Here is a 14,426-nt window from a genome sequence, read left to right as displayed (position 1 = left end):
TATCTAATATATTTTAATTTATTCATTGTATCTCTCGAAATATTTATTTGTATCCATTAGAACCTTCAAACCATCTATCTTACATAGAATATCTGTTTCTTGTTTCAGGTGAGTGAATCCATTGCTCGTCAAGCCAGCGTCGATCCATTAAGGTTTAAGTAAGTTCTATCCTCGTGTTACTAAAGTCGAGCACTTTTGCAATCTGCCGTTATCACGGCTAACGGGACAAGTACAGTTAACCGATAATCTCGAAGACTGGCTGGAACCTTGGCAAAGAAACCGGTCTGTCGCGCGAATGCCCCTCGCTCCGCCTCGATCAAGACATTATCGATAAAGACATTGCCTCAATCGGTTGTCCTCGCTTGTGCGTTCTTGTTAAGCTCCGAGAAACACGTCCATTCGCCGCACAATGTATTGAACCTGAGGATCGTTTCGTGTCCGAGGCTTAAGACGCTTGAGGATCAACATCCTATTGCTTCTGTACAAGGTGTTCCGTATTGCAAGGAGACTGGAAGCTCTGAAGCGGTTGGAATAAACGTTTGATTTTCTAACTTGGGAAAACAGAGTGACATATATTTGAGGCTGTTGTGGATCAGGTCCTTTTTCACTATTTTGAAACTCATAAGATGGACATTTTTCTAAAGAACAAAGAGGATATTTTTTTAAAGAGCTTAAGTTAAGCATTTGCCTTATTTAGCAAAACTCGGGTATTTGCTTTGGTTTTAAAGTATACAGATATAATTTGGGTGATTTTACATGAAAAAATAAATTGCAAACGTAGATTAGAATTTTTTTACGAGATATTACCATGGAGAATATTAACTTGAAATATTTGTCTGTACTTAACCTCTTAACCTGCAACTACAAGCATAGCCTGTAGTACGATGATCGAGCCAAACGTAAATATTACGGGCATAGTAAGGGTCATCGTATTACACAACACATCGTGCGAATGGCTCGAAGGCTGCGCGAGCTTGTTTACGTTTTCGGCCCAAAATTCTCGAACGTAAATCGTAGGTTAAGCGGTTAGCCGTGTCTCAACTTGGCGGAGAACTTGATGTTAATTAATATCTGTACTTACTTCCGCTCGTTTTATTTCAGTTTGTGTTTATCTTATTAGAGAACACACGATAAACCGGAATATTTCAGTTTTCTGGTCACTTACTTTATGAAATACTCGAGCAATCTTCCCTTTCAATTGTTCGAAACTTGTCATTTCTTCAGAGTACAATTCGTTCATTATCCAGCGGACAATTGTTTAAAGTAAATTTTCCCCAAAACGAGATTTTATTCTACATTTTTTATTTTTCTAATTCTTTATTTTTCCACGTAGAATAACTTTCTTTTTGGTCGCGCCCAATTCTTTACAAGACACCCTGTATAATAATTTTTCAAACCTGGTCATTTCAATGGCAAACGTATTTTGCAATATTTGAATTTGAGCGTGTGCTTTCTTTTTTCAATTTGTCAAAACGGATCAGTAAAATGTCCGCTTGTCCTTGATAAGCTTATGGCGATTTACTCGACGTTTATTAACGCGATAAAGCGTATTAAATTGTTTATTCGCGAAGGTAGAAGGATCGTGGCTAAGGTTCTGATCCAGAAAGCCGTGAAAGTGGAAAAACGAGAAAGATAAGCGAAGGATTTGTCGAGTGGGAGAATGGAAGGACGCGAAATCACGACACGACGTACGAGGTGTGGGAGTAGAGTGAAGGTTTTCGTTTCTTTTTCAAAGTAAACTGCAAGATGTTTCGTTGGAATGTAGCACTCGAGATTTCGTCTAAAGTCCGTTGCAATATTCTTAAATATACAATGAGATCTTCTACTTTCCGCGTACTTGCTTATTTTTATTCTTGAAAATCACTTTAGACTTAAATCTTATCTTCTTAAATCTAAAGATGCCTAGGGTTGCTCAAAGGATCCAGAATATAGAGATCCGTGTTTTTTTTTATTATTTAATTTGTACTTTACAATTTGTCCAGCTGGACATTTGGTAAATTGTTCTAGCTTTATTGCTAAATAATAAAAGGTGGATGGCTACCCCCAGCGAGATACTATCTTCCAGTTTGACTATTTTATTTATTCAATGAGGTCAGTGGGGTGTTTTCTTTTTAGACTTCTTTCTATGAGAGTTTTGCCCGCTTCAGCAGTCAGCTGGTTTGGATGTGTTGCCGTTCTTTCCTCGTATTTTTCTGCGTACCTGCCGATTTCTTCTTTCACCGTTGGTATTTTTAAGGCTTTACTTATATCCTCGTATCTGACATACCAGAGGGCGTTCGCTATTGTTCTCAGTATCTTCGATGGTAGCGACTCTAGTTTATTTATGTGACTCATTGCTGCTGTCCCCCATAGTGGCATTCCGTACGTCCAATTGGTTTTATTATCGTTTTGTAGATTTTTAGTTTATTTTCTATGCTGAGTTTAGAATTTCGAGTAGTTAACCAGTACATTTGTCTTCTTTTTATCCATATTTTGTCTATAATTGGTTTAGTATATTGTTTCCATGTAAGTTGTATGTCTAAGTGGAGTGCTAGATTGGGGTTAGGTTGCCTTATTTGTGTTATGTGCGTGCCATCCAATTGGATATTGGTGGTTTCCATTTTCTTAGTGTAAATGTAATATGGTTGCATTTACTGGGGTTTGCTTTTATTTGTTTATTTTTCTGATGTGCTCTTGTGGTAATATGACTGCTGTTTCTGCATTAGTGTGCCTGGCTAATACAGCCATGTCGTCCACGAATGTCAGTATTTTATTGTTGATAGTTCTTGGTATGTTGGCTATGTATAGTGTGTGTGATATTGGTCCTAAGAGGTCTGCTTGCAGTACCCCTACCATGATGTCTTTTACTTCAGAATATACATCCTTTATTTTTACTACAAAAGTTCTGTTGCTTAGGTATGATTTGAGCAAGTGGTGGATTTGTTCCGGGAAGTGTTTTTTGATTGTTTGTAAGAGGCTTTCATGGTTCACTTTGTCAAATGCTAATCATCTGCTATTCAAGTTGCCGAAATGTTTCCGACTGAGCCGAATGTGAGACAATGTTATTCTATTTTACCGACAAGGCAAATTCAAAGAATGATAAAACTTCGCGTGCGAATAAAGTAAAGTATCTTATCCGTAATTCTAACACAAAAGTCACTTACAGATGTAAAAACGGGTGTTACCAAAATTTTATTTACACATTTTGGGTACTAAACACCATAGAAGAATAAAAGTTGGAAACCTCATTTTAGATATCTTTTATGGTTCTTCAGATATTTCACGAATAGGAAAATTCTAAATTTTTCCCGAAATAAATAATTCCACTCCTTAACCCCAATTATGGCATCAAAGAGAAATAGGGTTGTATTGTACGGATGACATACTTGTACGCAAAGTTTCATAATTTTTTGCATTTCCGAGTTGCCTAATCTTCCTCCTGAATAAACAATTTTTAAGAAACAAGATCATAGTAATTTCAGGCAACAATTAAATTGTTATAATATGCATATTACTTTTATTGCGGATTTGTTATTTTCGTATGATAAACAAGAAAAAGAAAAATGTCTATATTTACTGATATTTTCATCGATGCAGAACTTCAATTTCTCCAAAGATATTCCAATAAAAATTCCTACATATCAATTTTCCTTTCCATCCTCGCTTAACATTCCAGTCCCCCTTACTATCACCATCTCTCGTAAAAGATATCCATGTTAGAAATCTTCCGTGCATTTTTATATTTCTGAAACGAATAAACGCCACCAATCGCGTTTTTAACAATTTAAAGCAAATATTCCGATGCAAAATATTCGTAAGAATAAAAAGACGTACAGTTGGCAACTAAGTGATTGTTGTTGTCATTAGATGGTAATAACAAAACCCGCAATCACTTAGTTTCCAACCCAATATATTCTTTTTTCTATATTCTTTGGCCTTATGGTATATTTCTTAACCTGATAATTCTTAGATCTATTTCATTTATAAATGTGTATGTTGTTCAAGTAGTCGCTTGTTTCTCATTCGGCTGTTGCCAGCATCTTCTCAAGTGGCAATATTCGTAAGGAGGAAGGGTGTTCGGAATGTATTTAATTCAACAATAAACCCATAATATGAATGAAAGGAAGGTAGACAGGAAGAAAAAATGAGAAACAAAGAAAACGGTCGAGTTTAGTGTCACAAAACGTAATTAGATTAAAATAACTGAAGTAACAAAAGGGGTCAAGCTTCCATTAAATGCAGAGGGCAGCAGCGGAAACAGCATACGAACACGTACAACGATCAACGTAACGATTAAATTCATTTATGGAGCCGATTCGAGGCTCAGAACCAATTATTTCCTCTGCGGTTGATCCTCATAGAAAAAGTTGATTCTGTATCCGTCCAATTTAATGTTCGTACGTTCCTCAGGAACGGATCAATGACGAATATGAAGGTTATGATCGACAATTCTCTAGAAACCTCCATGGAAACCATCATAATAATAAAAAAGAAAAAAAAAACAATTCAAAGTAAAAATTCCCTTTGCAAAAAGATAAAAATTCGCAAAGCGAGAACTATCTCTTTTTCCCTTGTCCCTGTGCCGCCCCACTAATAATCTTGTTGCCAGCTTCTACGAAGAAGCCCAGAAGCCTATTCGTTTGCCTTGAGAACCGAAATTATCGTCTGTGCACCAGCTAAACACAGAAGCCAAGCGCATCATTATCACGCTAAGTGGAAGGATGAAAAGTTGGTGGCGCACGCGTGTTACGGCGTCATCGACGCACCTCTGCACGAGTACACAAATAGCTCATTATGACTGCAGCCTGCACTTGCACCCGCCGTGCGCACAACGTAATTCGGGTTAATGATCGTGTGTACGCTCGTGCTCTCGTACTTGTACGCGAAGCAGCACTCGACAACTTGGCCCGGACCAGGCATTCCACTCTCTGACTATTAGCAAGTGTAATGCCGGTCGTGGCAGCACCATGTTTCTTTGCAACTATCTCATAATGGCAATCTCATAAGTGCCTGCGGGTTTGTCAATACCATCTAACGTCAAAATCCGCAATCACTTAGTTGCCAACCCAATATGTTACAGACGAACTGCGCCACAATTTTTACTGCGAATATTTCACGTTCCAGTGAACCGCAGCAACAACTATACTACATATACACGTATTTATGTGTTAGTAGACATATTTTTCATATACGAATAAACAGAAATATTCGCAAGAGAATCGCTAGCGAAATTGGCGTGTGTTTACGAAACGTGAAATGTTCGCTGTAAATATCGGGTTGGCAATTAAGCGATCGCTGATTTTATCATTTGATGGTATTGACAAAATTTGCAATCACTTAGTTGCCAACCTAATAGTCTCAATCCTCCTTTGCTTCCATTGCTTTTCCTCTAGTCATCTCGGTTTGTCCCTATCATTCGTTCTCCTTTGGCAACGTTTTAAAGCAGTTTTTTTCCTCTTCTTTGTTCTTTTTCTTCGCATTGGAGAAGCAGATAGTGGCTTGTTGGAAATGGGCGTTCGATGATCTTGGTGTTTTGATGGCCGGACGATGAGTCATGGGGGCTTTGACGAAGGTGATTAGAAATACGATAGTTTGAGGAGATGGGAGTGATGGTAAAGTAGGAATGAGTGCGATGGTCTTTACGATTGTAACTTCTTTTGTTATCTTTTTAACAAGAGACTGGTAACAATTGTTAAGAATTATGTGGGTCTCGTTGATAGAATTAATGGTAACTTTTATTCTTAATAAACTAACGTTTATTCTTACTACGCTGTTTTCGTTTTCTATGTAGTTTTATTGTATTACCATATTGCATCACCATAGATCGTTGTGTAATTCCGGTACTAAACTGTTACCTACCGATCTTTACAAGATTTTCACAAGAGGAGGTTGCAAGCTTTAACTCTTTGCACTGCGAATTTTATTTCAATTTCGTTACCAGCAGCTGCCAACGCTTTTAAGTATTTTATTTAAAATTTACTACTACTAAAAAATAAGACAATTTAAATAAATAAAGTAAAGAAACAAATTCATTTAAATACCAGTTTTATTTACACTATTGTTGTATTTTGTAACTTTTAGGTGTATGATATATCTTGAAACTATTTCCAGGATGCCATCCTGCTTTTCTTTTGCACGTCTCACAATGAAAGATGAGACTCGACAAAGGAGCTCCTGAGATAAAAACTGATGTCGAATCACACTCCACATAGATAATTATTAATTCACATCTCTGTATATTGATGACTGTTTAAAATTATATTTGATAACGAGTAGTTGTTAAAATTACAATTTTTCTCATTATCTTTTTAAAATACTATCTGGAAATATTTATTTTAATCTGTTCTATTCAATCTGTTTCTATTAAATTAATTAAATTAATTGTCCTATCTAATCTATTTAATTAATAAATTTTAAATATTTATTTTATTATTTTAGTCTTCAAATAATCCACAAACATTCGAAGATAAATATCTTACAGCTTTTAAGACAATTATAAACATTTCCTTACGACAATGAACGCATGTTGGTGTATATTTTTGAAAAGACTCGTAAGATATTCAACAACTTGTATTTCTACCGAGATCTTATTCGCTGAGAAAAGAAATTGTTTAACGAAATGGTAGCGCATTACCTGCGTTATGTAAACCGAGACACTGACCTAGGTTCTACCGTATCCTCTCGTGAGATTTAAAGCGGAGAATACGTGGATTTTCAAGCCAGTGGTCACAATGAATTTACCTTCTCTCCGAACGAGTATTTAGAAGGCGGGTCACAGAAGAGAACAACGAGAAATAGAGCTACTGAGACACGATGCTTGTTGGAAATGCGAAATAGACTTTCCACGGTCGTAGAATAAATCAACATTTAGCTTAAATTGTTTAGAAAGATGTTTGTACTCTTCGATGTTCTCCACTTTGAAATTTCAATACTAAATACGTGTAAATGTACTTCGTTATTCGTCTTCATAATTTACGATATCTCCCATATTACAGTTTGCCAGTTGTACGTATGCTGCACAGTTGAACGGTTTACCTTTTCCTTTTTCCTTACTATCTATTTGATTATCTATGTTCTAAAACTACTCAGCTTAGCTCTATATAAAAAAGTATGTATTTGTGTTGCAATTCGTTTGAGATGAATTCAACGTGTAGGTGTATTTAATTAATAACGTAACGAGTGGACGAATTCGTGATAGCCAGTTGTATTAAAATAAGTATAAGTACGAGAGATAGTGTACGCCAGTTATAATCGCCGCTTGCTCAATGCTACTATACCGATTGAATAAAGGATAACAATAATCTCCACGTTCATCTATCTATATCGACAGACGGTAGCACAAAAAGTTAATATTCTTATGAACCTCCAGCTGAAGATTAGAAGAAACGACAGTAACAATTTGTTGGGAGTTCGTTTACCTCTGGAACTTGCAAACCAAAACAGTCGTTAGTATTCTGTTGAAGTAATTGCTTCAAAAGAAACTCTGCATCTTTGCTTTTGTATATCCGTGACCTGGAGAAGAGAATAGAATTTAGTGAAAAAATTCCAAATAACAAAAAATTTTGTTTTGCATTACAAGGTCTAGAAACAAAAAAGCTATAAATAGATTTCTTGTAGTCCTCGGGTACATCTACATACCAAGGTTAACTTTTTGGTAACGTCATTTGCTATAAATATATGAATGTGCTCCTTATTCTTCTTTTTATTGTATTGTAACACTATAAGAGTGCAGATCTGCATCAGCATACACTATACTTATACCTATACTTGTTTCAATATATTTTTCCATTACAAATTCATCCACTCGTTGCTTTATCAGTCAACCTCTACAATATGATATATTAAATTAATAAATAATGATAACAATTTATTTGATTTTAACCTCATATACTATACCTGTACTTGTACTTATGCCCATACTTACTTCAATATACTTTTCTATTCCACTTCATCCACTGGTCCCTCTATCACTTAACCTCAACAATATCATACGTCAAATTAATAAATAATGGCAACAATTTATTTGATCTTAACCTCGTACACTATACTTATACTTGTTTCAATATATTTTTCCATTACAAATTCGTCCACTCGTTGCTTTATCAGTCAACCTCTACAATATGACATATTAAATTAATAAATAATGATAATAATTTATTTGATTTTAACCTCATATACTATACCTGTACTTGTACTTATGCCCATACTTATTTCAATATACTTTTCTATTCCACTTCATCCACTGGTCCCTCTATCACTTAACCTCAACAATATCATACATCGAATTAATAAATAATGATAACAGTTTATTTGATCTTAACCTCATACACTATACTTATACTTGTATTTCTATATATTTTTCTATTTCAAATTCATTCACTCGTTCCTCTATCTGTCAACCTCAACATATTCAAAGACACGATAATATGGGTCTCTCCCAGATTCCAATTTCCCGTTGACTTTCTACTTTCATGTGCAGCTACATCACTGCCTTAACAGTGATAACGTTTTTCTTCTTTTGTTTGTTTTACAAAGGTTAGGTAGATTTTAGATCGCAGGTAGATTTTACATATCAAGCGAGTTCTATTGTTTTTAATAAATCAGCTCAATAATAATTAAGAGTATAACAATTAAAGAGAATAATAATTAAAAAGAATCCATAGTCATTTTTGACCCCTTGCTTTAGAATAGCATTTCATCTCTCATTATAGGTTATAATTTGATAAATTTTGTATACTTTTCGATACTATTTGATAATATTTCTTTACGCCTAGCAATCTTTGTTTGAAACACCGTTGGTCGCAATTTTTAGTTTGTTTTTTAGAATCATCGTTACTAATTTCCTTGAAATTCTTTGTCAAGTAGAAGTTCGCTAGAAAGGTAGAAATACCATGTTATAATGTTCAAGTAGACTTAGTTCACTTCAGTTTCATTACCTTTCATTTCTTCAATCCCGCGGGATTAATTCTAAGCCTGTTAGTTCACAGAATTATGTTTGCGCCAGAAATGTAGGAAATTACATTCTATGTATTCAGAAAATTGTTCTCCCTAGAAGTTGGTATTATAATACTTTTAACATACGACTCAAAGAAACTACTTTACCACGTCCATGTGACATTATTTGTATATACATTTTTCCATTCATAAATTGTGTCTTTTGGATACAATCAATTATCTTAAACCGAAGTTAGTCTTAACAATTTACCGACCGCTGGCGATTCAACAACATACGCACGTCCGACCTACATCTCAGGCGCAGATTCTCCCTGGCGACGGCTCTGTTTCGGTTTAGACTGTCCAATACTTTCTTTTTCCTTTTCAATCCTTTTTGTTCATTGCGAACGCTACGTTTTTCAAATTGGTATAAATCTATGGGAGTTTACAAAGCAACGCAATTGACGCAACTGTGCAAGGTACCTTAATACTAAATAACAAATTACTGCTCAAATAATGAGGAAGATTGTCGGTGACAAAAAACCAATTAATCGACTATCGGTCGGTAAAGTGTGAAACTACAAACGTAAAACAGTCTACAACACATCCATTCGATATTCATACGAAGAAACTTGCTACGTTTATAATTATCGTTCGTTTCATCGTCTACATTCCAACAATTGTTCGCCGGTATTACCCTCTTACCGCGGAAATGCCACACGAGACTAACAAGCCTTCTCGAAACTTGATGGCAATTCTCCTCCACGCTGAACATTAATTAGCAATCGTTCGTTGTTCGAGGGCGACACTTGTGAACCGATACCTCCTATTGTCATTAATTATCGCTCGTTAACGATTAATTACTCCGCGGTTGTTTTTCGTTGGAGATGAAGCCAGGTGCAGGGAACAAGCAGGAAAGGAAAAAGAACGTGAGAACGAAATTTCTGAATATCGAGATCTCTGTTAGATAAATCCGTGGATCGATTGGTAAATGCGAATACTCACTTGTATATGTGCTCGTATTGTCATTAATCGGTTGGTAATTAGCGACTGCTAATTGTAGCGCTGTTTCTCGATGAAACGCGATAAAGGCTGACTCGAAAACGAAGTTAAAAAAGCTGCGCGGGCAATGGTGGAACCAGCTTCCTGGAAATTAGCCTTTTTATTAACAATCGGTAATTGATAAGTAATCGCTTGAAATTTGTAATTGGATCACTAGATTGCATGCTGTTGATGATTTACGGGTGTATTTCCTTTCTGTCTGTTGGAATATTTTAGTATACAGTTATAAGTAGTATAATTAAGATACAAGTAATTAACTGCACGTTTGCGTGTAAACAATTATTAAATAATGGTAGAAATTGTTTGAAATGTTGTAAATCATTGCTACGAATTCTGAGATACTATAGTGCGATAGATTCTGAATTTTCCATTTATTTTTGCTTTATATTTAAGTGATGGTAGTTCTGTTTTTATTATTCATATGTTTACTTATTAACATGGTATAGAAAAGAGGTGAAAAAAGAGGAGGAAAAACGTCTAATGTTTCAAAAATGTTTAGAGGCGAGCAGCTTTGGTGCTAGGCAATGTTATCGCCAAATCGAATCCCGCTTATTATTCGTCTGGTATCACCAGTAACATTCCCTTTGTGCTGCAACTCTATGTGTGTTCAGAAAACCGATATCCAGCGGTCATCTAACCATAGTAATACGATCTCGAACGCTCTCTCTTACCGGCAGAACATGCTACGATAATTTGAAAAATTCCTTTCTAGATATGTAAAGCTAGGAAAAAGAAATCTAATAATAAAGTAGAACTTTGTTTGAGGCAAAATATATTAAAATAAATGCAACAATGGAAGTAAAGACCGAACACGAGGTATATATAGGAATTTTTTATTTATCCTATATAATAAGTTTATTGATCCATAGATCTATTTACAATGGATTAAACAGAAAACGATGGTTATTCAACGTGAATTAAATACAGTAATGTGCTATAACTAAGACAACTAAATAAATAATTCACAACTCACAACTATTGTAATAGTTTACTACTCATAACAACTCGGCAACTCAGCTCTCAACTCCTCGCAACTCGACTCCCCACCACTCGACTGTCAACTCAAAACTTGGCTACTCCACTCGACTCTCAATTCACGACTACTCCACTCGACTCTCCACTAACGACTATTCCACTAGACTGTCAACTCAAAGCTTGGCTACTCCACTCAACTCTCAACTCACGACTCTTCTACTCGACTCCTCCCCACTCGAATCCCCGGTAAAACTGCCAGGCCCTTTCTGGCCTAACGACGCTTGCGGCTTCTCGCAGTATTGTCTATGATTCGCCAGATATTTCTTAGGCCATTCGTCCACGATGCTACATATATGTTACTTAGTTTCTGTACTTTAAACAGTTAATAAGCTTGCGAAGAAGTATAAGTGATTTTGGAAAGTGAACTAACAAGTGAATAGATCTAAGAATAAAGTAAAAGTATACGTGAGATCTTCTACGTATATATTTACTAAGTTAACAATTTATCAAGATATGTTGCGTGTGTCAAATGATGCTGTTCATTTTGGAAGATCAAATGTAAATGTGTCTGAGAATCGAGTTAAGATATAAGCGAGCTCAGCTATATCAGCTGCATATATTTAGTAAGTTAATCAAATAATCTAACAATTTAATTTCTATATGTTAAACAATGCGATTAATTTCCTGCAATTGAATAACAATAAATGAAAATATCGAAATATCAATTACACTCGCCGATTATTTATCTTATTTTTAAGGAATTTAACCATACCAACAAGAGATACATTTACTTTTGAAGACTAAAATAGTATCAAAATTTGGATAAATTTGTAGCGCCACATGAGCGTAGGAAAAGTTGACGAAAACACGAGAAATAAGTACGTCGGTCGACCAGGAAAATCCGCTTTCCTCATTGATTACAGGCAGAGTTTTGTTAAGTACAAGTACAGAGATAGTGCATGTCGTAATCGTGGCTCGCTCAATGTTACTATTCGACTCTCTAACTGTTCGCTATTCGACTAACAATTCCACTATATGTCTGACTGTCCTAGAGTTCGTCTAATTGAGTGGACCGGTGTATTACAAAAAGTTCCAATGTAACTGCAAGAAGATATACTAAAACAGAAAGAACAGAATTAGCCCATAGAACATCAAGATAGATACATTTTCCAGACATTTTTATCATCTTCTATCTTCAAAGCGTTGTCCGCTCACCATAGTTGAACTCTTATCGCAGACTCTCTGGCCAACCACCGATCCTTCGTAATGGAATATCGATTCTCCGTGTTTGGACGGTCAATTTTCCAATCACGACACGATGAATTGCTCGCTAATGATAGCACGAGCTCGCCAAATAATATTCTTGCGATTGCAAAATTGTCCTCTCACGCGATATCCTCCAAAAGCCAAGGGATTCTATCACGAGATGGCGTGAATCAACGATTTTTTATTTACCAGACGATTACCGATAACCTGAACTCTGGAACGTTGTTGGAAACCACGCGAAACATTTCCTGGAACAGTGACAAATTACAGTACTCATGTATTGGGTTGGCAACTAAGTGATTGCGGGCTTTGTCATTACCACCTAATAATAAAATCCGCAATCACTTAGTTGCCAATCCCAACGTAATTAACGCGAGGGACGTGTATGCTCGTGCAAATGAATAGAAAACAAAGAGAACGTTTGATGTGAATCGTATGTACGTTAAAAACAAGACAACGAAGGAAATACGGCAAGTAACGGTTATTGTTGAACACCATTGTTAATATTACTGTTACCTTTTGTCCGATAGAAAATTTCTATTTTATCGGTGCAATGGAGTAAGAAGCAGCTGGTTGGTGAAAATAAGCTCAATGTATAGTTTAATGGCTAACGAAGAAATAATCGAATCCTCTTGAAATTGGTCCGTTCGTTGAAATGACATGAATTCCACTGTAGAACTCCTGTAGAGTTGGTTTTAAAACATATTTGTTAAAAAACGAATTCAGACAAATTCAACTGAGAAGAATAAATGTTTCTATTGGATAGGCTACTAAGTGATTACCATTGTCATTACCATCTAATGGTAAAATCCGCAATCACTTAGTTGCTAACCTATAATATAATAAACAATGACACAAAAACATCCTTACGTTTCAATGGCGTACATATGTTCTGTCCATAGTAGAAAAGGGAAACAAGTAGCAAAGAACAGGTATTTGTTAAAAAAACGAATTCAGACGAATTCAACTGAGGAGAATAAATGTTTCTATAATAAACAGCGAGACAGAAACATCCTTACGTTTCAATGGCGTACATATGTTCTATCCAGAGTGGAAAAGAGGAACAAGTAGCGAAAAAAAGCGTAGCAAATTGTAAGAAACTTTGGTGCATAAAGCGAAGCACGGTCGTGAAGCTCACGTTGAAAAAAAAAAAAGAAAAAGAGAGAAAGAAATCGCTTCTTCCGGGTTTTTCTTAATTAACTTTCAAGCTCTTTGCCCAAGCTTACCTTCATTAACTCGAAAAAAACCCTTTTCCTCATCTTTACAAATTTTCAGCCCCATTTCAACTCGACCTCTTTTATTCGCTCTATTTACGCGCCGCGTTTCCTCTGTATTCCACGAGGACCGTAAGTCTCTCCTTGTCGTCCTTTCTTTCTCTCCCTATCTTTTCTTCTTCTTCTTCTACTCCTTTTTCTTCTCCTTCTTTCTCGTTTTTTATTAGACTTGCAAACGAAAGAAACCGGAGTGCAGTCTGCAGAAAAGGTGTTGGCAATTGGCGCGCGAAGACAGCGCGTTAAAGTGAGCAGCGAGTCGAAAACGGAGAAGAAATACGACTAAACGGAGAGAAATCAGTATCGACAGGTCTCTGTCGCGTCTCTTCGCTTCCTTCTTCTTTCTCCATTTTTATTACACTTACAGGCGAACTAACCTGAATCGAAGCGTATTCGAATCGGTGCTACCTGCAAGAAGAAATAAGTAGAGAAAAGAGGACATTTGCGTGGGAAGTTGTAGGAAAGCTATTGAAATCACGATGTTCCAAGCGGTTCCTTCACAAGGATCAACTTTTTCATCGTATTTCGCGCGAACGAAGCTGGAAAGTTTACCGACTCGATAAATTGTCAGCGTCAGCTGTACCTGGCATCGAAACACGAACAACTTCACTTCGCCTACGAAACTAGATCACGCGATTAAATCCTTCCATTCATTGGTTTTTCCACTAACTTCCGCTCTCGTCCGCTTCCTTCCATCAGTTATGCCAACTTTCACCATATTACGGTTCGCGCCTCTTTCATCTGATATTTCCCTAACATCGAAGTGACTAAAAGCGCACGGCTTTCCTTCATCAGACAGCAATCAGAAATTTGGTATCGTTTGCTTTTAAAGACGATACCAGATGGACAAAATTTATAGAATTACTTGAGAATTTTGCGGATTGCCATAAATGATCGATTCAGTATGCAGATTGATGTATTTTTAGTGAAAAACAGTAC

At 36.1% G+C, this 14,426-nt stretch overlaps 1 protein-coding gene and 2 long non-coding RNA genes across 31 annotated transcripts in view; 1 reads left to right on the top strand and 2 right to left on the bottom strand.

Annotated features, from left to right (window-relative positions):
* Window positions 1–6,368, top strand: part of LOC126926433 (tyrosine-protein kinase Btk29A-like) — a 193,861-nt gene extending 187,493 nt beyond the window's left edge. For 3 of the 10 annotated variants that reach the window (XR_007714545.1, XR_007714550.1, XR_007714549.1), the window contains 3 exons: window positions 109–5,707; window positions 5,803–5,939; window positions 6,091–6,368. Coding sequence is in view for 2 of the 10 variants with exons in the window: in XM_050742749.1 (XP_050598706.1) it covers window positions 6,091–6,128 (38 nt within the window). In the remaining 8 variants the exon portion in view is untranslated. The remainder of the gene's footprint in view (window positions 1–108; window positions 5,708–5,802; window positions 5,940–6,090) is intronic. The other 7 variants (XR_007714552.1, XM_050742752.1, XR_007714551.1 and 4 more) reach the window with 5 other exon arrangements.
* LOC126926445 (uncharacterized) overlaps window positions 1–14,426 on the bottom strand; it is a 42,266-nt gene that overhangs the window by 13,804 nt on the left and 14,036 nt on the right. For 13 of the 19 annotated variants that reach the window (XR_007714568.1, XR_007714569.1, XR_007714571.1 and 10 more), the window contains 4 exons: window positions 13,443–13,895; window positions 12,733–12,897; window positions 12,166–12,464; window positions 10,775–12,066 (listed from right to left, as the gene is read on the bottom strand). This is a non-coding gene — a long non-coding RNA (uncharacterized LOC126926445). Of the gene's footprint in view, window positions 1–10,774; window positions 12,067–12,165; window positions 12,465–12,732; window positions 12,898–13,086; window positions 13,109–13,235; window positions 13,258–13,442; window positions 13,896–14,426 lie in introns of those variants that run through there. The other 6 variants (XR_007714573.1, XR_007714572.1, XR_007714566.1 and 3 more) reach the window with 6 other exon arrangements.
* On the bottom strand, window positions 7,168–8,298 carry LOC126926450 (uncharacterized). Of its 2 annotated transcripts, XR_007714592.1 has the most exons (5): window positions 8,163–8,298; window positions 8,034–8,092; window positions 7,876–7,949; window positions 7,618–7,805; window positions 7,168–7,491 (listed from the first exon to the last, which is right to left on the bottom strand). It is a non-coding gene; the product is annotated as an uncharacterized LOC126926450 (long non-coding RNA). The 2 variants fall into 2 exon arrangements; XR_007714593.1 differs by lacking the exons at window positions 7,876–7,949; window positions 8,034–8,092.

This window comes from Bombus affinis, chromosome 18 (assembly GCF_024516045.1).
Source record: "Bombus affinis isolate iyBomAffi1 chromosome 18, iyBomAffi1.2, whole genome shotgun sequence".
Taxonomy (NCBI): Eukaryota; Metazoa; Arthropoda; class Insecta; order Hymenoptera; family Apidae; genus Bombus; species Bombus affinis.
Note: the sequence above shows the minus strand (reverse complement) of the source record. Positions and strands in the feature narration are given on the sequence as shown.